The 22,802-nt window shown below is 47.5% G+C and overlaps 1 protein-coding gene across 1 annotated transcript in view; it reads right to left on the reverse strand.

Moving 5' to 3' along the window:
- Ino80 (chromatin-remodeling ATPase INO80) overlaps positions 1 to 22,802 on the reverse strand; it is an 83,459-nt gene that overhangs the window by 37,858 nt on the left and 22,799 nt on the right. The window contains exons 14-22 of the mRNA XM_077674456.1: positions 21,114 to 21,319; positions 19,386 to 19,470; positions 15,538 to 15,741; positions 12,168 to 12,335; positions 9,982 to 10,081; positions 7,754 to 7,840; positions 5,745 to 5,841; positions 4,520 to 4,603; positions 1,834 to 2,251 (exon numbers count right to left, since the gene is read on the reverse strand). Coding sequence (XP_077530582.1) covers positions 1,834 to 2,251; positions 4,520 to 4,603; positions 5,745 to 5,841; positions 7,754 to 7,840; positions 9,982 to 10,081; positions 12,168 to 12,335; positions 15,538 to 15,741; positions 19,386 to 19,470; positions 21,114 to 21,319 — 1,449 coding nt within the window. The remainder of the gene's footprint in view (positions 1 to 1,833; positions 2,252 to 4,519; positions 4,604 to 5,744; positions 5,842 to 7,753; positions 7,841 to 9,981; positions 10,082 to 12,167; positions 12,336 to 15,537; positions 15,742 to 19,385; positions 19,471 to 21,113; positions 21,320 to 22,802) is intronic.

The following is a 22,802-nucleotide window of genomic DNA, read 5'->3' on the forward strand; positions in this document are numbered from 1 at the left end:
TCAGCTGTCAATTTCTGCGCTCGGCAACACTGGAAACAACCACGGACAGGGCGCGACTTGTGCCACGGGCTTGCAAGCCGGAGAAAAAAAGAAACACTGGCGTGCGTTGTCTGCTCCATTTCAACCCGATTCTCAACGGTAGTATCAACAGAGATGTTATTAATCGCACTCACATTAGACTCGAGGCATAACTTTGCGTTCAGGTGAGGTAAAGTTTGGAACGTCCAACACAAATCATGTGCTTAGCACGGACAAGTACCGCCGACGTAACCAGTAACGGCGCACTCACATGGTTGCCGGAATGCATGCCTCGCCAGTGAATGCAAGCTATACCCGTTCCTTCCGCTTGCCACCCACATTGGCTGCAGACTCCATTCTACAACATGTAAAAGCAGTAGCAGGAGTTGCGGGACCTGCCAAGGTAGAGGCAGCTGGCGAGCCGACATTCCTCCCACTCGGTCACCACCCCTACCTCGAATTAGCCCTTGCGACAATAAAATCTCTCTCTCTCTCTCTCCTCTCTCTCCCCTCTCTCTGTCTCTACCTCCCTCTCTCTCTCCCTCTGTCTCTACCTCCCTCTCCCCCTCTCTCTCTGTCTCTACCTCCCTCTCCCCTCTCTCTCTCCCTCCTTCCTCTCTCTCCCCCTCTCCCTCTGTCTCTACCTCTGTCTCTCCCCCCACCTCTCTCTCTCCTCTCTCTCCCTCCTCTCTCTCTCGTCCCCCCAACAACATCACCAGTGTTTTGAAGGCACCTCTTCCCCACTGTGTCATTCTGTGCTCTCCTATCACTCGCTCTGCTGACAGAGCAACACGAAAGTCTTGCTGACGTGCCCCATCTATTCCCCAAGCAATAAAAATACCGAAATAAGCGAGAAAAAAGAAACCAACTCCAGCATCCTCCTTCCGCCCTAGTAACAGAGTGACGCACTTTTTGCAAATAAAACACGAATCAATACAGTGATAACTTCTAACAAATTTGGGAGGTTTGGTTTAACGCACTTGGTTTATTGCACTGCTCTTAGAACAGCTGCTTCTAATTTCTAAGTAAACTCTGTGAAACTAGTCAGGTGTGCTGCTTTTCCCCCACTAATATCAAACAACATAACAGTGTTAGTCGTAGAACTGCAATCTTCATATTTCTACGACTAAATGCAAATGTATACCATGTACACGCATGTGTGTACGCACATCTTTCTCTTCTTTCTTTGTTTCTGTCTTTTCTCCGACACCCTTCTTCCCCCCCCCTATTAGGCCAAAGAGCCATTCCACAATAAAGACTTTTCATTCATTCATTATATTTTCCAATATCATGAGCCCTGGTGAGTGTAATTTGGAACTAATTTTACAGCTCATTAAACTTTGGTGGCACCAGTGGTAAGGAACCATTTTGAGTGCGCCTTTCAAACACCTAGTTTAATGAGCTGTAAAATTAGTTCCAAATGGTGCATCAAAAAACTGCTTCCCATAGCATTCACAAGGTTTCTTAGTATTAAAAAACATCGAGATTACAGTTTTATGGCTAACACTGTTTTGTCTATTGTTCCTCCAAAAATGGCTTAATTATTTTGGTAACTGACTCAAAAAATAATGGCATATTAGAAATCAGTTGGGGAAAAAGCAGCAAGACTGACATGTTTCAAAGTTAACTTAAAAATTAGAAGTTGTTTTAAGAGGCATGTCTTACCTTAAGCTGCACTGGGCTACGAGGCGCACCATAGTGGAGGACTCCAAATTAATTTTGACCGCCTGGAGACCTTCGACGCGCACCGAAATCTTGCCCCGGTTTCCCCCCAGCTTTCATTTGCAGACGACTGCACCCGAAATTCCAACCTACCGCAGGCTTGGTGTCGCCACTCGCAACCGGCGACCCGTGGTGCTGCTGCTGTTGCTGCTGCTGCAAGGGAGAGCCGATGGGCGCAACTGGCGTCGCGCTGCCCGGGAGTGGTGCCGCCCCGTCACCACCGCCGTGCAAGCCGTGCGCGTGGTGGTGATGATGATGGTGGTGATGGTGGTGGTGGTGATGGGAAGAGGAGGAGTGCCTCGGGGTGCGCTGCTTGCGCCGACGCATTTCCCGGTGGGCGATTGTCTCTGCCACGGCGTGCACCCGGTGGTCGATGAAGCCGTAGCAGCGACGGTCGGCGGCAAACACTAGTGGGCACAGGGGACCCCCTTGGGCCAATGATGCCGCGCCTGTCGGCGAGTGACGGCTGACGAGAAGCTCTTGGGGCGACACTCGTTGCCGGGCGTTGCTCCTGTACGTGCGGAAGAACAAAAAAACAATTTCTAAATCTGATGCGTGCTTTCTGAGAAAAGCACAAGAGAAATACACAGTAAACCCTCGTTAACTCGAACTCGCATATCTCGAAATCTCGGTTAAGTCGAAACTTTTTTTCGCCGTGCATTAACCTCCCATAGGTGCTATGTATTTGCCCCCTCTTATTTCGAAACGTTTTTAGGAGGGGACAGTGGATATCTCGAAATCTTGACCGGGAGGGCAGAAGGCAAAGTCCACTCCCAACAGGAAACGAGGGCTCCGTGCGAATGCTTAGCTCTTACGCGGTTGTGAAGGGCGAATTTGAAATTCCCACGGACGCGGCCGTTTCCTATCCGCCTGGAGAACGCCTTTCTCGGACCGAACGCAAAACAGGCGAGCGTCACGCAGTTTTTTGATCCTCGGTAATAAATTTTTTTTTCCCTCCGAATTCTTGTGCCTTTACTACGGTAGCTCTCTCGTGCAGTGGAGCTTTTCCTGGCAGCACTGGCTTTTCTTTTACAGTGACATGGGCAAACATTTTCGGTGTTTTGCTTAACTCGAAACACCGCTTATCTCGAAATTTTTCCCGGATTTGACGGCTTCGAGTTAACGAGGGATTACTGTATCGACATTTCTTCCTTCAACTTTCCAGATAGAGTGTCTAGGGCTTGGAGTATTCTTAAAGGAGTACTGACACGAAATTTGTGTGTTACGTTTTTTTTCCGTTGTTATGGATGCCTACCAGCCCACTAATCATAGAATCGCATATCAGAGAGTCGGTCGCAGTGTAAATAATTATTTACAGCCTCGTTTATTCGTTTCAGTTTTGGTTCTGACAAAATATCTAGCAATGAAAAATCCCTTGGGGCTTTGAAGGCGAGCTTTACCGTAAAATACCGAGCAAGCACCCCCCCAAAACTTGTAGATAACTGGCGTAGAGATAGGAAGGGGGCCCTTATTCGGATCGGGCCCCAAATTCAAGATGGCGGCACAAAGTGGCGGCTATCGCGAGAAAGGCACTGTGGCCTTCATTATGAAAAATGTTTATTTATGAGTCACGACACTTCTAGGCAATGCTAAAAACGTAAATTTTCACATTTACTTCAACCACTGTTAAATCCGCAAAACGATTCTTCAGAATTCGATCCCAAAATAAGGTTCAAGCCGTCGGGTCTGCAGCTCGTCAGGGTCCTCGGGGACAACGAAGTTTTGTTGCAGCAAAACTTCGTAGTTCTTATCCCACTCACGTATCCTTTTACCGTCCTATTTGAACACGCGAGAAGTGAGGTGTACGTTTCTGCCATTTTTCCGATGCCAGTCCACTACTTCGAGCTTCCTTTTTACCGTGTACGAATGACTGGTATGGAATGACAATGACTGGTAACGCGTTCTTGTAGCAGCAACGACTTGGATTGTATTGGATTCGGCATCGGCTTTGAACAGTGTGGCATCCAAAAGCCTGGAAAAAAAAAACGCTTTCGGAATGGCGGGAAGTGGGAGGGGGCGCTTGCTTGGTCGTGTACAGGAATTCTAAATTCCGGGAAAATGCTTGGGGGGCGCTTGCATGGGTGGGGGCGCTTGATCGGTATTTTACGGTAGAGCTTTATGGCTTCCCTTGGCGATACGTATCGAAGACTTCTTTACTGTTCTTCGGTGTTCCCGTCTCTTCACTTTTATTTCTTCGCCTTTAGGTGTCGATTACTTGCATACTGGCGACATTTCTCACCCCCACTTGTCCAAAAACAGAGTTCTGCAGCTGTTTTACTCCCATGCCGTCATGTTCACTTGTCACATGATATGACGCCAGTGCCCGACGCAGTCATAACACATTATGTTCCTACTCTGAACACCTGGGCTCAGTTCCAATACAACTCAAATGTGTTTTTTATTTACTCCTTACACCGGCAGCCATTTTCTGTTCGAAATGAACACATTCAAGCTAGCCCAACTTGCTGTGCGGCGGAGGCCAGCTTCAGTTTGATACGAATTATGGGCAATAATGAACAAAAATTACCTTGGGATTAGAGCAAAAGACTACCTTATTTTAAACCACCCGAGGTCTTGTAACGTTTGCTTACACTACAACTTTCCAGTAAATTCATGACCACTGCACAACACAAAACTTCCGTAGGCTTCACAAGTCACCCATCACTTCAACAGTGATTGAGGATAACTCTCTGTACCGGAATGCATATCCCGTAAGGCGTAGGGGTACGCTTAATCACTGGGCGCTGAAAACAGGAGTTGAAAATGCCCGTTGCCTCACCCCGAGTGCCTGTCCTCTTCGCGCCACACATGACGATGGTGCATTCTCTGTGCCTCCTTCAGTTCCTTGACAATCGCCAAGAACCTGCAAGACAGGAGAGGTAGAAACACAACAGGTGTGGGGGTGTAGAAAAATGCTTAACCTGGCCAGCAACTGAACCATAAAATCCAAGAACTCCCCCTCCCCCCCCCCCCCCCCCCCCCCCTTAAAAAAAGAAAGAATCCCGCATTGGGGCCCATGCAGATTTGATGAGTTGATGCCAAAGACAGTTGATAAGGCCTGAATGCTTGCATAGTTTCATCAAGCTCAACTCTAAAGTTTTGGCCCGCTGGGTAATTTTAAAACTCGATGTCTCAAAGGGCGCCAAAACATGCTTCCTTTTCTAATTTTCTTTTTCTAACTTCCCAAACACTTCCCAAATGTGGTGGACGAACGCATCCAGTCGTTAAAGAGATAATGCAGCCACGAGACAACTGAGCCAGGTATCACGGCCCCGCTCCCACTCTCCAGAAAAAAACTCTCGAACCGCCTCAAAAGATCGTTCCGCGTTTCTCACGCTAGTTGAATTTTGAACTTTCCTTGTTGGAAATTGCTGATACTCACCAGATTCCTTTCAGTTGCAGAGATAAGGCATTTCCCAACTAATTCGAGGACTGCAGTGTCCACGAAACGGAAACTTCAAACAATCTTCAAAACGTGTTTGTTTCTGCGAGCCAATTACAGAGCACCGTTTAGTGCTGACTATAGCTTTCATGCTCCCATAGAGTCAATCCTATTAGCCCCATTTCAAGGCCCTTCAAACTGGATAGCAAATGTTTAACTGCCTTGTTGTTTGGCTCTGCTTTTGTCCCGTTACTTTTTAGCGTGCACTTCAGAGTACTAAGCCTGCGACTCTCCTTGTTTTTGACAAGACAACATTCCCCTTGCACTGCCCTCTTAAAAACCACGAATAACACTAAACTTAAAAAGAAACTGTCAAGTGTTTTGTCTTATATTTTAAGACATCCAGTACTTCTCTCAATTTCTACTGCAGGCCTGCAAGCCTTACCTGCTGGATACAAGTAAAACTGATCTGCACCAACGCATCTGTAAAAACTGCCACGCACAACACTTTTTGCTTTCTTGTTTCCTTTCTTGCTTCCTAGAGAATGTCACACTGCTCTCAAGAAACAATTTTGTTGGCCACGCTGACGGACAACAGACGGTTGCACGCATGCATGCACACCTTTCCAGGAGGCCACACAGCATGATCTTGGCAAGCTCCGATGGCGACAGACCCACGAAGCGGCAGAAAGAAAAGCTGCTAGTCGGCTGGCCATCCACTGCAAGGGAGAAAAATGAAAAAAATTAAGGCCGTTCTACTCAATGTGAAAGCTGCCGGAAGTGCAGAGCAGTGATTCGCCGTAATGGGCTGTAGTGCCATTATCCACTCACTGCTACCGCCCAATGCAATTCAAATTTCCCGCCTTCACAGCGCTCGTGCGCCCCCTGCCTGAACCTGCGTCAGCGGAAGTTCTGTTCTTTTTGTGCTCGCTTTTCCTCCCGCACGTGCCGGCGTTGCGCTGGCACTTTTTTTTTCGCTTACTATCGTAAAAAACAACCCAACGAGCCTTCCTAACTAAATGAACGCGGGCGCTGCTGGTTCATTGCGTATATTTTGCCTCAAATGTACCTGCAGTTTTCTTTGCACTAGACAACGGGGAGACGCATGACAAGCGCCAGCAGTTCACGAGTTTCGAACTGCTATGACTATTTATTAAAACTGCGTGGTTTTTGAAGCCTCTGTGGGACGCCCTACGAGGCAATGCCGGGCTCTACTTGGGTCCGTTATTTCACGGCGCCACCTGATTCCGGCAGTCGTTTGACATGGACCGTTACAGCGAGCTACAACGACAAAGCGAGCCCCTAAAGTGCGCTGCACTTAAAAGGAGGAGACGAATGCGAGGAATGTTTGGACAACTTCGCTGAAAACACTTTTCATGGTCGTTGCAAGGCATCAAAGTACAATTGTCTTTTTTTTTTTTTTTTTTATACTGAGCACAAGCAGAAAGAACATTTTAGGGGTGAAAACAGTCGGAGATATGCTGTACCAGGCAGGTCCCGTATACTGAGAAACGTCGCCACAGAGCTGATGGGCGTTAGTGAAGACGGCGTGTCAAAGAACAAAGAATGCGTAGACACAGAAAGCAGTAATTCGACTCGTACCTAATTCCCCATTGAACAACAGCCCCACCAACAAACATTTTTCCCCGGACCGGGAAAACGAAACGTAACCACCAGGAAAACGCAGCAGTGAGGAAACCTTCGAAAATGAACAAAAACAGCGTAGCTTTGGCTCGCATATTTCTGCAACTTTGGCTTTCGAACCCCCCCCAAAAAAAAAAAAAAAAACTCGAGAATGCAGGACTGTCGCTTTTTGCAATCGCTGGAAAACACCATGCGTGGCAATGCAAGGTCTGTAGCACTGTAGACTCTCTTCCGCGCTGGCTGCTTCTCTACTGCGTTTAGTACGTCAAGCTTTTCTTGAAGGGAAAGCGCCTCCCGTTTTTAAGACGCCTTCAAGGCCCGACGGAGTTCGCAGTTGCAAGTTCAACGGTGTTATCAAAGCTTGAAGTGCACAATGCGATGAGAGCGCGTGCTATTCTTGCGGTGGTGCTTCATGGCAAACGTGCACTTACGACATTCCGAAGTGAAACTGCTGTTGTAAGCGCAGTGATGATGGTGATAGCACAGAGTAACATAGGGCCATCTAGTGCTGACAAATCGCACCTGTGTGCGGCTTCACGCAGTCCGTTCCGTAGCCAAGCCTGGTCAAGGCTCGTCCACGTCAAAATGGCGGTCCGCGCACGTTGCCCGCACAGCTTCAGAGTGTCAGATTGCGACACATGACCTTGGGACATACTATGAGGATTTTAATACACGGGACTCTAAGAGCAGTGCTGGAGCTAGACAAAAACAACATAGGAGATGGGAAAACGCAGCACCTAGGAACGTAAGAGCGGGGTTCTACTGAGTAACGTTGCAATAGGTAGCACACGAATCGCGCTTTGGCCATTCATGCTGGCTCCAGTCTTAAGCATTCCACCCTGCCATACAGTATGCTCTCTAAAAATCACTTCCAGCCGAGCGAAACTGCCCCGGAGAAATGGGTATAGTTTCGAGCTCTAGGGAAGAGGTGCTTATGTGTGTACCCAGGGCCCCAGAGATCAAAGCCCATCAGCCCCCTCGACTCACCTCGCTTGAAGACAGAGTGGTGAATGTGACTGGGGTGGAAAATGATGGGCCATCGGCTGTGGTGGTCATTCCACCCGGACAGGATGCCTGCAGCCCCACCCAGCGCACGAGTTTTAAGAAGCAGCAGAGCAAGGGCACTGGCACGACACTCCCAAAAGCTGCAACTTACCGGTAAAAGCAAAATTGCAAACACAAACAACAACAGAAAAAAACCAAGAAGGGACAATTCAGTTAAGGGACCATTCCGGCCCTGGAATTTAGGGTGAGAACGAACATTCCAGTTCTGAAGCCTCCGCACAGGGTGTCACATCTCGATCTCAACTCCGGACTAAAAAGAGACAGTTACCGTATTTATTCGAATATAGGTCGACCTTTTTTTTCCGAAAATGTGCTTAAAAATTGAGGGTCGACCTATAATCGTGACCGAAGAACCTCGACCTATATCGTGATCAAAAATGGCGAGCGCACCGAGCGATCCGTTTCTCCGTCGCGCCGTGGAGCATCTAGAACAAAAACAGGCAAGAAAATAAAGGAAAAAATAACAAAACAATCAGCGTAAGAAAACCACCCACAGTCACTGCCGGCTATCGCGCATTACCTGCGGCCGAACCGGACACGAGCGAGCACTCCATGCGAGCGAGCTTACGTACTGGCTAGAGAGCCAGATTGGCTTGGCTTGGTGTCTTCGGAGCCGCGGTAGCGGCTAGCGCGAGGTGGGGGTAAGGTAGCCACCTCGTGAACGGAACGGCGTTGCCTGCTTCGCTCGCTGTCTCTACTATCTCCCGTTCTCCGTTTCATAAGCTTTCTTTGTGTTTGCTTCGTTGTGATTTCCGCACCCAACGTTTTTCTCGTGCGCATTTCGCGATGTCACGTCGGACTTTAAGCGGCGGGTGATCCTGTTTGCTGAGAACTTGAACAACTGCGCCGCTCAGCGAGAGTTAGTCGTTAATGAAAAGCTGATCAGGGGATGGCGGAAACAGCGGGACGACGAACTTTTTGCTTGTAGGGGACTGCGTCGTACATTTCGTGGTGGGAGGCACGATGCTCTCGAGAAAAAACTCCGGCTGCACGTGGAAGAGGAGCGTGCGAAAGGACACCGAGTGTCCTGCGAAGATATTCAGACCAAAGCTCAACAGTTAGCGCTGCGAGGCGGGATTGGCCGTTCAGCCTTCAAAGCCAGTCGGGGGCGGGGGTGGGTAATGAACTGCGGCGCAAGTTCCGACGACGACGCAGTGTGTGGCTCCGACCAGTGAGGTGACCGCGTTGTAAATAAATGGGAGTTTTAAAAAGTTTCCTCAAGTTTTTTTCTTAAAAGTATGGGTCGACCTATAATCGAATATATTATTTTTTTTTTCGGCGACTTCAATTTTTAGGGGGTCGACCTATATTCGTGCTCGACCTATTTTCGAATAAATACAGTACTTGGCTTTGAACCAATTAATCAAGCTAGTGGATGATTTGATTGTAGATTTTAATGCGCTGACGCAATGCAGGAGATGAGGCGCGCTCTATTGGAGGGCTCTGGATTAATTTTGACCCTCTGGGGATCTGTACGCCGAAATCTCGTACACACGGGCGTTTTTGCTTTTCGTCTCCATCGGAAAAGCGGCTGCCGCGGCCGGGAATCGAACCCGCGTCCTCGTGAATCATGCTAGTGGAACATCAGTGCCACCATTTTTGGGAAAAAAAAAAAAAAAAAAAAAAGGCGGTGTCGCACCAATTTGTGCGTGAAGTCAAATAATCAACTGACAACGCCTCAAATGAACTTACTCTCGCGTCAAACAGCAGCTAAGACGGCAGGGACACTCAACTGCCACTTGAGCTCCGATTTCTTTGCATGTTTCACGCAACTGAGGTAGTCAACAAGCCAGAAGTGGACGGTGTCCATGTGATTGCAAACAGCTGGGTTTGAGGCGTAGGGTCGGCATTATTTCATCAAGACTTGACCCCCCTTGCACAGAATCCACACCAGTTGTGTCTTGCAAAGCTACCTAGCTTGAAATTTCATTATTTGTAGCATTGCAGAATCGAATACACTGACAATACCTATCCTACGTAGCCAGACACGCATTCAAAGTGGGCTGTCAAGGGGTCGGTCTCAACTAATAAGTCTGCGATGCATTTGTGCTTTCCGATTCCCCAAGTGCGTTTTGTCAAGTCAATGGGAAAGCAGCAGCTGCTGCTAAGCACTCCAAGCGCTGCTGAACAGCCACCCCTTGATGACTGACCTTGGGAGAAGAGGAAGCGAGAGAGGTCAAAGGTCGAGCCCTTCATGTGGTACGGCGACTTCACCTCCCTCCTCTCAAACAAGTCTGGGTGGTTGCAGACCTGGAAGTCAGAAAAGGATGGCCAGCATACTAGTTATTCCGACACTTTGAACCTTCGCTTCGACAACCTGGTCGTCAAATTAAGCTTCTTCATTCCCTGTGGGTTTCCCCTTGGATTCTGTACAAAACAATGCGGATTAAAAATCCCGCGAATGGCCTCCCCTACTAAGAAAGGCCGGAGTGCTTTTTTTTTTTTTTACCAAGCGCCGAAACTTCACTCCTATTGCGTCCTTGAAATCTCCCATGTGTCACAAGACGCACAAGCCAGACAAGATTATGCGGGATCTGTAGCCATGGCCCAACACAACCACGGCAACCAAGATGCATATACCAACCAATTATATACCAGGACCCATACACCCATCTAGTATGTCCCAAACAGAAGCAGGCCTTTCAAGAGCCTAGAAGGACAATTTTATAAGACCGGCATTCCATGTAAAGCTGGCATATCCCAATAAAATACTAATGCTGCAGAAATAACCCCATTACACACCCTAAACACTCGCACAGTTTGTCATCGAAGGTTACTGCTTACAAAGTCGTGTCTCCTGTCTCCCTGAAACTTCAAGAAGCTACATTCCAAACGTGACCCCGCGTGCAGAGCAACAGTTCACCTTCAACGCTAACACGACAGACCCGTTCCTGGAACACCAAGAACCTTCACCCTTTGATGCCCAGTGCTGCTCAGGAGCAACAATTCAATATTTTTTTTTCTCTTACTCTGTGTTTTCTTTTTGACATTTAAAAGCATCTATCGACAGACAAAGGATCCCCGACCTTCAAAAATTTAAGAGAACGCAGCACGTGATTCCGTGTGCTAAAAAAAGTATTGTTTACGCGTGTCAACTCGCATCGTGACCGGGTGGCTCAATGGGCTAGCGACAGGTAACCGAAATTGCGCAATTTAGTTGTTACTACAAATCATAGCAATGCAAACTTTACGTCATTTTCTTCACTTGAACCATGTAAATTATGGTGATCAAAGCAGCTCTCTTGCTCAAGTGAAATATGGGCAGCCAGTGCCCAGTGTTTCCCGGTGTGTCCTGGTGCCTGTTCTAATGAACCAAATTTTATCTGACTTCATATTTGTGATGTCTGAAGATCTTAAAAAACTTATTACATGCTTAAAGGGGTCATGAAGACAAAACACAAGTTTGGTTCATTCATAAGATTGCCTCGTTAGTTGGAATCATACTGACACCACTTTTAACACACACTTCGCTCAAATAACCTATATAATTAGGAAAAAAGGGAATGGCCATACAACCCACTAGCTCATTTCCCGCAACAGAACCAATGATATCATACCAGCCAGCTCTGTGATTGGCGGAGGCCGGCAAAAGCAAACGCAAATTAGGCAGAGCTTATAAGTTTGCCGAACGAGCTATTTGCGCTTAAATTTAGGGCACATTCTTTTTACAGCAGTAAGAATGGTGGGCAAAACTGTGGAAGTTACGAAAGCACATGTAAACATAGAAGTACCGATGCGTACTGTTGTTGGTACTGCACACACTACGCTTCTTTTAGCTGCACAGCAGTCCGCCGCTTTCGAGTTGTCTTGCACGCACCGCCGATTGGCGTAAGCGATGTTGTCCTACGTCGCCCTGTTTGTCAGGATATTCCATGTTTCACGAAACGATTGCTTTCTACAGTAACAAAAACAAGCCAGGTGCAAATACGGTCAAAAAACAAAAGCAACGGCAGACAACAGTCTGCGCATGAGTATGGTAGTGCCATCTGGGAAGAGTGACGGCAAGCAGAGCTGCAGCCGAATCGCGCAGTGCAAGTTTGTTTGCATACGTGCGCTTATGACTTCATTGCCGACGTCCCGAAAACGCACGATTTGGCGGGAGAATCAAAATTTTAACCTAAATTGATTAATTTCTTAGTGAAGATGGCATCATCTGCTGCCTGACAAGCGCTAAGAGCACTATAAAACACCAAATCTTTCGAATAAAACACACTTGTATTTTGTCCTCATGGCCGCTTTTAGCAAACTAATGAAGTTTTGGGCATCAAAGGGTTAAAGCAGTTAGTCGTGGAAGAGCAGCCGAACCCCTCGGCCGATCCCCCTCTCTCGAGCTCACCTTTCGGAACTGCATGACGAGGTTCATGAGGGAGGAGGTGGCCGACTGCGCCTGGGTGGAGGAGGCCCCCGCCGACTGCATCAGGTCCTCGATGGAGATCTTGTTGCGGAGGCCCTGGTACAGGGCCTTCTGCCGCTGAGCCAGCCAGCAGTACACCTGCACCTCGATCTGGTGGGGGGGGGGGAGAGGGCAGGGTGTCAGTAACACCACCACTGCGGTCTCTTCCTATTCGCCGCGAGCTCGACATGTAGGTGGCGACAGCGTCGCGCTGCTAGTGTGGATGCTCCGCTGAGCGGCCCGTAAGAATGCACACTGTGGGCGCGCTTCGTTCCTTTTTCTTGCCGTATGTGCGCACGAAAGGTGCAAACAAGAGTGGTATGCTGTAGTTCGGTTCCTCAACGTTCAATGTATAGCATGGAAGCGGCAGTCAGTTTTCATTATTACGCAAAAAAAAAGCGACGACTCATCGGGAATCTCGGAATGGCCGTAATTGTGACAATGAACTTGTACGCTGTGGCTCGTAGCAAGCTCGATCTTTCCAGGCTATGGCTTTGAGCCTTCAATAAAAGCATAAATATAAAAAAATCAGGAAGCCTCGATCTCTGAAATTCAGTTTACAACGGCAATCTCAATCGCTTTCACTGGTAGCATGACGCATTCTAGCATTTGTGGGATGCTCTGAAATGGTAACACTACTTAACTGCCCCGAAATTCTTTCTAAGAGCTTACGATATTTTTGTGTGTTCAAAAGGCAACATAAAATTACTGAATTTTGATCAGCGCAGAGATAAAAATGTAACCGCTCTAACGGGTCTTTTAAATGAAATTTTAGAGACTCTTAAGGAAAGTTTGACGAATAACGGTTTCAGATCACTTATTTACGGATTTCGTCGCAAGTGAACTTGCGAATTGAATTGTCAACGCATGAAGTACAATCAACATCTCATGTTTATCTAGGTTTTCCCAAAGTGACAAGCAGGTTTACAGTGTGCAAACCAAGCTTCTGGGACCTCACAGTGAGCACAAATTTTCTGTTACGGCTGCTCTGTTGACCATTTGCGTTCCTTTTAAAATCTAACAGGTGCCTGCAACAGCGAGATGTGTTTGCATTCTTGCGTATAAGGTCGCTTACGAACCCTTAAGATGGCAATAAATGAAGTTGCGCTGTTGCAGATGTAGGAAAACATTTCCTTTTTATGTCTCGTTGCAAATCAGCACAACGGGTTCCCGGTAACTACTTTGTTTTGTAAACTGAATATCGCCTTTGTCATGGCATTTAATTCTTGAGGATTGGTTAAAAATGAAATTCTGGGCATTTCGTTTTTTCTTTTCAGGAAGGGGGAGGGGGGGGGGGGATCCTGCCAAACGTTGCAAGAGCAGCGAGAAGAGAACGCATGTAACGCGCGCGAAAAGCCAAACTATGGTTATCAGTATTACTTACAATCGAAACTACACTAGGCGCCGAGTTCTGTAGCGGTGAAAAAGCAGTACACGTATTTTCAAAACTGATTACCCCCCTTTGGTCCGAGATTGTCCAGGAATTGTGGGTCGCCTTTTTCAAAATTGTATTGAAAGCAAGCATTGTGGGAAAAAATTTAAAAAAAAACCAGCGAGTCATGGCACACACCCCACACACATGTGGGCAACACGTGCATTATATATTACTCGTTTTCTCCTCTTTCTTTAAACTTAGGTCCACCTTAAGAGATTAAGACGTGACCAAATTAGGCATTTGGTTATGCTGAGTGTGACACGTTTCTGGACAAGGTGATTCATGTCGGATTTGAAAATGATATATATGAAAATGACACACGAAATGCCACATGACTGACGAAAATCATCACTATTTAACTTTACCGAAAAATCCCCCCTAAATACTCTTGCGCATCCATAGAAACGTATTTTAAATAATACGTAAAATTAGCAACTCGACACAGTTAAATAAATGTTTATTCCTCCTCCTGAGTATAACCAACGACTGTCCAAAAATGGTATTTATTTTAGAAAAGGTACGGGAAGGACACGATCACACAGGCGCTTGCGGGTGTAAAATACGTGTCCGGTAATGTATGGGCGATAGCGCACGGGTCGTGTGCAATGTAAATGTTTTTGTTTGTTTCTTATTTCTATACGGACACAGCGCAATTTTACAAGGGTGTGGAATTCGCACGCGTATGCACAGGTTTTGTCGCTTCTTACCCGTTTCGCGTACTAAACTTTTATCCTTTAAATAATCACCACGCCACCTTCAAAAAGCACCCTTCGACGTTCCCGAAACGGCAGACGACTGCAGTCAACAATAAGAAAAGTGCAATGTGTGGAAGCAATGTTTATAACACGTTTCACACTCAAGCGGTGATCATAGCGAAGATGTTTTGTGGAATTAAACCAGCGCATTAACCCGCAACGGCCGCTGATTATTGCGTTTCTAGAGGAAATGCGCACGCAGAGGTAACTATGCCATTGCTTACTGCCAAACGAGCACACATATTGGTTGTTTTGTCGTGTGCAGCACGCGTCTTGCGCCGCATGCAACGTGAAAAGGCAGACGACGTGAGAGCGCCATCCACACTAGGAGCGGTTCGTCCCGCCGCCGCCAGAGGCCGACTGTGTTCGCGCTCGGGGCGAATACGCAAGCGTGGTCAAGAGTTCTTAAGTTACGCGAAAAGTTCCCATGCCACAAGTAATTAAAGCAGAAGCGTAATTCTCGAGTGCGATCGGAATAGTTTTGCGCCAACTTTACGGCATCTGATTTCAATAGTCAAGCCTCTGCCTTCAGAATTATTTCTAACATGGCCCAGAAGACTTTTGACCCAGACTGTACGTGCAGCACTCCTGCACACGCTCACACCTACGCGCAGATACTACAGGTGGTATTCACTGAAAAGTTTAGCTGTCAATTTCTTCACTTGGCAACACTGGAAACGGCCACAGACATGGCTGAAATGCCACAGACATGGCGCGGCTTGTGCCACTGCGACCGCATGCCGCAAAAAAAAAAAAAAAAACATTGGCGTGCGTCATCTGCTCCGTTTCAACCTGCCTCTCAACGGTGGTGCCAACGGAGATGTTGTGAATCCCACTCACATTGGACTCGAGGCATTACTTTGCGTTCAGTGGGGTACAGTTTGGAATGTCCAACACACATCATTTGCTTAGCACAGACAAGTATGCGATTCCGCAGAGCCCGGCGTAAACAGTGATGGCTGACTCACATGGTTGCTTGCATGCGTGCCTTGCCAGTGAATACAACCTATACGCAGAGCCCTTTCAGAACAAATACGCAGCACAAGCGAGGCTTTCGGGTGCAATCGTAACGTCCTGGAGGTTTCTCGACGACTGCCAACTGCACCGAGTCCTCTCCACTGACCTTGTCAGACAGCTCGTTCTCGACGTCCTTCTTGATGCGGCGCAGCATGAAGGGCTTGAGGATCATGTGCAGCCGTGACAGGTGCTTCTCATCGATGGTGGAGCGGTTCTCCGCGTGGCTCTCGATGTCCCGCGAGAACCACTCCGTAAACTCCTCGTGCGAGTCAAACAGCGTCGGCATGATGAAGTGCAGCAGCGCCCACAGCTGCACAGGCAAGAAAACAGTGTCGTTTTGAGAGGGCGTTGTGTTCCCGCCGCACATGCGGGAACTGGCGTTAAGGGGGCAGATGGGTCATTGGAACAGAAAAATTGCCCAAAAAAGCATTTTTAGGTATCCCTTTTCTCTTGACTTCCACAGTTTTCCCTCCGAAAATTCCGCACGTGGAACAGTACCAGGTACTTATAAAAGCCATGGAGGCCCGATTCAAAGAAAGTATTAACAATTTTTCCATAATTCCCCACTTTTCCGGCACGAGTAGTATCACAGTGATACGAAATTCTCGAGAGGTACATCCCAGCATGTAGTGCACCTAGGACGGTCATTTCCTTTGCGCTGTGAAGCTGAATGTTTAAAGGTGTTGTGCCACCAAATTTGTTGCTTGTGCATTCTTTGTTGCAAACGTTTTATATTTCATTAGAAAGCATGATACATGCTCTCACATGCACATATTCTGAGTAAAAAAATTATTATCGCACGATTCATGTGAACAGGATTCGGTTTCGGTTTCTGGGCGCCGATTCAAGCAGTGACGTCACAGTGTTGCGCCATAGCCTCCTTTAGTAGGTTATATAGGAGGCTATGGTTGCGCGGACGCTCTGCCACGCGTGTCTACCATGCGGCGCTGTGGTACGTTGCGACTTTACTGCGGCGTCTGCTCCCCCACATACGTGCTTCACCACGGAAGTAAACACGCCGACTCGTCACGTCAAGCCGCGACCGCTCCGACACGAATTCTTTGTCTGGATCCTCGGATGCAGACAAATGAAAACTGTAGATATGCAAACCATAAAAATGCTAAAAAAAAAAAACGCTAAAAAAAAAAAAAAAAAAGCTACCCTCCCCGCGAATCGAACTCGCAACGTTGACCGGGCGGGCGCAACGCGCGAGACCACTCAGCCACCGAACAACCGGTTTACCATTGCGATATAGCAGGTGTACTAGATGGAGGCCCATCTTTGAAGTCGCACGTCGGCGTTTACTAGCTAGTTTACAGAATTCCTCACTTGTAAACTCAAATTTCTTAAATAGCGCTTGCGCAGCAAGGTTTTGCGAAGCCCCCGCAACAACTTATCGCCATCAACTCTGCTATTTTGCGAAAGCGCTCGCAAAAATAAGTGTGCCCGGCTGCGACTGCGATTTTGCACTAAAGGGATAGTGCTTGCCGTACTTTGGTTTTACGTTTTACGTTAAAAACCTTTGCCGATACTGATCTCTTGTTACCCAAATTACCCTACGTAACTCTTCTTCTGCACGAAACTATTTTCTACAGGCGAGCAGATCGCACACGCATTCCGGGGTAGCAGCGTCGCCGAAGAGCACGGCCGAAGCGTCGAACGCCAAAATACGGATTGCATTAGCGCTAGTGTTGAGTTGTATGGGCTTCACTGAACTTACTGAGTTTATTACACTCCAGAAACTAACAAAATAAAGCCGCGTTCATTGCGGCACGAATGTTGTCGGGGCGCAGTTTCTCTCGGTCGATTCCCGACGACGCGTCAGGCGACCAGTCAGGCGACCGGTTTTGTTGGCGTCTTCGGTCGGCGAGTCAGTCACACTATGGCGACTTTCCATCGGCCGACGTGTTTCTGTCGCCGTCGGCGTAGTGTGACAACGCGGTCTGGATATTCGGCAGTTGGCCGATGATTTGGCGACTCGTCGGCGTCGCGTCGTCGTCGCCGTCGTGTCGGCATAGTGTGTCTGATACAACCAAGCGACCAAACAAACTGTGGTAACTGGAGTTCACGTTGGCGTCGCTCGAGTCACTAACGTTGTATGACGTCACAAACTTTGTTACGCTGGCAATTCCCTGACGTCATGGTTAGTGGCGCTAGCGATGGGTCCCGATTTCCAGAAGAGCATTTAGGTAATTTTTAGAAGCGAATTAAAATATATATTAAGCACTTGCTGTACCCAGCACTTCGTGTTGAGGGTCGTTGCATGCAGAGGAAGCCTACAGCAGGCTTTTTACAGAGTTAAAATTTGGTGGCACAACACCTTTAAGCATCCAGTTAGGGAAGCAGATTTTGCATTTTGTGTTTCCGTAATTGCTTAATTGGCAACATTTGTAATTGGTTAGCAGGAGTAGTTCAAACTTAGAAGTTTGAATTGATGTAAACGTGTATATGATTGCAAAACAAAAAAAAACCGCTTCCCACATTTCGTTCTCCACAACTTCTGGAATCTATTCATGCCTTGCTGGTAATCTTTTGTTGAACAGTTTTTTCCCTATTGTTCTCAAGAACAATCAGGAAAATTCTTAACTTAAAAACCAGCTACCCCACATCAAAACTAACTGGCTATTTGAAATCAGCTAAAAAAAACTGAAGTACCGTATTTACTCGCGTAATCCTCGCATTCGCGTAATCCTCGCACCCCTAATGTGAGCCACCAAAACTTGGATTTTTTGGTTCCTCGCATAATCCTCGCACCCCCAACTGCGCAGCGGCGAAAGTTGCCTGCTCGCGAAACCCGCATGGTGCACGCGCTCTACAACGCGCGCCCTCCCCCGCCGCCTCCGTTCGGCGGAGAGCGCTGTGTGTGTATCCAAGGCCATCCAGGCGCCTTAACAACTTGCATGGCTACTCCCTAACAGGCGCCCAACACGCTACTCACACTATCCCTGAGCCGGTTTCGCGTGTGCGCAACTAGACGGCGTTCGCGCTGCCCGCTGTCGTGTGGTCGTGTCGCTGTCACGGTCCCGTCGTTGAGCAGCAGCAGTCAGTGAGTCAGTCGCGTCAGTGGTGGATAGCTCGCTGCCATTTTGAGAACTTTTTGATCTCTTTGTTTTGTGCTTCGTGCCGCTTCGCCACGGAGAAGAAGTTCGCCAGCTACACTGCCGCTTTCAAATTGAAAGCGATAGGGTACGTGATCAAACACGGCAACCGCACCGCAGGCAGGCACTTTGGCGTCACCGACTTCAACGTGCGTTACTGGAGTAGGGCATGCACATGACGACGACGAGATAGGGCGCGCACCAGAAGGCAAAGGCGGCAATTTCATGATCGCTGATCGACGGGAGACTGTTTACATTGTAAATAATAAAATAAAAAGAAATAGCTGCTGTTGGCAACACTGAGCTTACATATACAAAAAACGACCGCTACATTTAGCGGGGCTGGCAGAAGGCAAATTGGCAACACTGTGCACCGGATTTTTTTTTCCCCGCATAATTCTCACACCCCTATCTTCGCATTGACTTTTCCGAAAAAAAAGTGCGAGGATTATGCGAGTAAATACGGTATATGAAGTTTCATCAAAATTGGTTGGAAAGCAAAAAGAAAGTTTCTAAGACCAGTGCCCCCCTAAAGTTAAACGGATTCATCATCACAGGTGCCTGACACGACAAAGAGCACCTTCTTCACTTTTCCAACCTCACAGAGCAAGCTCACGCGAATAAACATGCACTTGACAATGAAAGCTAGTCACACGTCGCCAACCCTCATTCCCGACTTGAAATAAATAACAAAAACAGGCAAGCTTCATACAGTCTGCAAACTTGGCAAGAAGCTGGATTGAAACTCTGCACAAAACAAATCGAACAGGAACAGGCAGTGTCATCTGCAATAGCCACAGGCTTCTAAGAAGAAGTTTGGCTTCACACAATCCAAAGGCCAAGCCAAGCCACCCACCTCGGCCATGGTGTTCTGGATGGGCGTGCCTGTGAGCAGGAGTCGGTTGCGGCAGTGGAACGACAGCAGGATCTTCCACCGAACACTGCGAGGGAAAAACGCAGGGACGTCAGTTCTGCCGGTACTCGCCGGACAGCCAAGCTGCACTTGTACGACAGGGGGGAGGAACGGCTCTTGTCTTTACATACACAGAGTCCCTCCTACCTAGCATTCACAATGCCCAACGTTCACCTCAAGCTGATGTTATACGCACCCAAGTTATGGCCAGGCTACAAGGGTCTTTGGGACAGAAAAATCCCAAAAGAAATTTACACCATCTTCCCGCGAGGGTAACCATGGGGTAGATGCCACGCATCGGGGGTTGCCGTTGCGTCTCCGTTATGTTAGCGTGTGGATTGCTGTTGTTGTGTGTCCTATTTACGCAGCATGTTCACCCCCGATGCGTCGCATCTACTCCATGGTTCCCCTCGCGGGAAGATGGTGTAAATTTTACGGTTGCGCCGACCATCGCGATATCAAGCCTGTTAGTCTCCATTTCAAATCATCGGCGGTCACCGGAGGATGTCATCGGAGGAGCGCTGGCGGAACGACTGAGCGGAGCGGCGCAGTTACCGCGTTTATATGTACGGTGAGGGGAATGAGAGAGAGCAGCGCAGAGCAGCGCATGCGCATGTGTTAACCCGCACCCACGCACAGCTGGCACGGCGACGGAGCGAGCACAGCCGAGCGCTAACACGCAGATGGCGCTGCGGTGAGAGCGGCGCTAGCGCGCAGCTGGCGCGACGAGGAGAATGGGGAAGGGATGCGGACGCCGCCGGAGGGACAAGGCGGGTGAAAGAGATGCGTTGCATCTAAAAAGCGTTTTTTTTTAAATGTAATACTTTTCTTTTGATTTGCAGTTTTTCCTCCGAAAATCCCATAGGAGGAACAGTACCAAGTACTTATAAAAGCCATAGAGCCCGATTTCAACAAAAAAATATTTTTTTTCAAAATTTCCCACTTCTTCACCACAAGTGGTATTGCAGTGATAGAAAATTCTCGAGAGGTACGTCCCAGCATGTAGTGCAGCTAGGAAGATCATTTCTTTTGCACTGTGAAGCCGGATGTTTGAACCGTCCAATAAGGGAATCATATTTTGCATTTTATGTTTGAGCATCGTTTTTAATTGGTCAGCAGAAGTACTTGAAACCTAGATGTCAGAATTGATGTAAACTTGTATGTGATTGCAAAAAAAAAAAAAAAAAAAAGAAAGTCATTCTCCACAGCTTCCGGTACACACTCATGCCTTGCTGGTAATTTTTTGCTGAATAGTTTCACCGAATATTGTTCTCAAGAACAATTAAGGAGGATTTTTAATTAACCCAGAAACTTATTGGATATTTTAAAAGTAATTTTTTGCTGAATAGTTTCACCGAATATTGTTCTCAAGAACAATTAAGGAGGATTTTTAATTAACTCAGAAACTTATTGGATATTTTAAATCAATGAAAAAAAACTGATCAAGCCCATGAAGTTTTATAAAAATTAATTGCAAAGAAAAAAAAAAAAAACACCTTTCTAGGATCAGTGTGCCCCTTAACTCGGACCCCTTCACCAAAATCTTGCGCATTCAAGACCGATGCTTTTCTTTCTCTCCTCCAGCCTTGGCTGACACAGTTCGTGCGAAGCAGACAAACAGTGCAGCTCTTTTCCTCCCCTCCTTCCCCTGAAATCCCCCCGTTCCCTCACCTGGAGGTGCTCTTGATGGCCTGAGCCTCGTCCAGGACCATGTACTGCCAGTGGATGCGCTGGAAGTACTTGACGTCCTGCACCACCAGCTGGTACGAGGTCACCACCACGTGGAACGACGCCCGCTCCCCTCCGAGCAGGTGCAGGCCGTTCCAGAACTGCCGCAGAACCTTGCGGTCGCTAGTGTTGCCCCAGTAAGGAACCACCTGGATACAAGAAGAGGATGAGGATTGCGGGAGATTCCCTAGGATACGCTTCCCTAGGGTACCGTTCCCTAAGGTGCCCTTCCCACTTCCTCCCTTTGTCCCTAGGAAACCATACAGATACTTATACTTAAAGGGAAGGTGAAGCGGTTTTAGAATTAAAAGAAAAGTTGACTAGCAGTAACTACACATTGAATAGTTCATGTGTACGAAATATTTTCGCAATACATGCAATAGAAGCGGCGCAATGCGCAAACAAAAGTGGCCCGATGCCCCGCCCCCATCTCGCCGTGCGATGCCGGAAGACCGAAGAGCGCGGGCGAAAACCGGCTGAAAAACGTCATACCTGGACTTCCGGCCGGATCGGCCGCCTCGGCCATGCTCTTTTCGCCGTGTTTCCTTGTGAATAATACTTGTTGTTGTTGTGGTTGATAGCACTCATGTGTACAATTTTCGTGTTCAAAAAGTATGCACGAACGCCAAACGAGGCATACGTTATCATGCCGTATTCCTAAGCAGAATAATGCCACGCCGGGATGCTTGATAACATACGGAAGCGACAGCCGAGGTGGCTGTTCTTGCTGACAGAGAATATACTACACTACGTTAAATACTTTGTAAACCGCTCCAATGCGTTTTTTTTTTTTTTTATGCGACGGACGCGAATGTTCACATTAGATTCTAGATTTAGGAAGGATGGGGAATACTGCTGTACTTTGGCCGGGGATGTTTCGTTCCATTCCAGAAACCAAGTCACATTTGTTCAGGAAATACTTGTTTCGTTAAACGTGTCGGTTTTCTTTCCCTATGGGCTCAGGACAGTGTTCAAAAAAACAATTTTTTGGCGAAACTAAAACAAGGGGCCAATCCTGATAAAAGTTCTCTCCCGGCTAAGAGGTAAACAGTATTCCTACAAAGTAAAAGAACCAAGACAACCAGATTACTTATTTTGCAAGTATACATGTCACGATAAGGTGATGTTTGTCTGGAATTAAAAAAAAAACACCACTCCGAACCACCACCGTGCCATAATTTGTATTGACTGCGGGGGCCTAATTTTTTGCCCAAGATTCCGTGTGGCTGCATATTATAACCTGGCCAGCACTTGTTGTCACTGAGCCTCAAGTGTGCTCCAGTGATAGTCGGTGATATATATAATGATGATACTAAAAAAATTAGGAGCGAAGAGTAAATATACGGCCTCTGTCCGACTAGCGCGGTAAATGCTTAAATCTAGAAATGCTGAAACAGGTCAACGATTCATTATCACAAACGTTTGGTGATTGTTACCTAAAGTAACGTAACTACAACGTAACTGCCTTGTCCGACTGGTCTGTTAATTATAACGAGGTGGCCGTAATATTGTAGCAGAATGCGCAACGCACGAGCGAAAACCAAGCCTTACTACAGCCAATGATGCTGAGCAGGCACTAGTATGCTGCAGTGTTTTCAGAATAAATGCATGTGAAGCAGTAAGACGCCACTC

Source organism: Haemaphysalis longicornis, unplaced genomic scaffold, assembly GCF_048455015.1.
Source record: "Haemaphysalis longicornis isolate Haplotype H1 unplaced genomic scaffold, Haemaphysalis longicornis Haplotype H1 scaffold_6, whole genome shotgun sequence".
NCBI lineage: Eukaryota > Metazoa > Arthropoda > Arachnida > Ixodida > Ixodidae > Haemaphysalis > Haemaphysalis longicornis.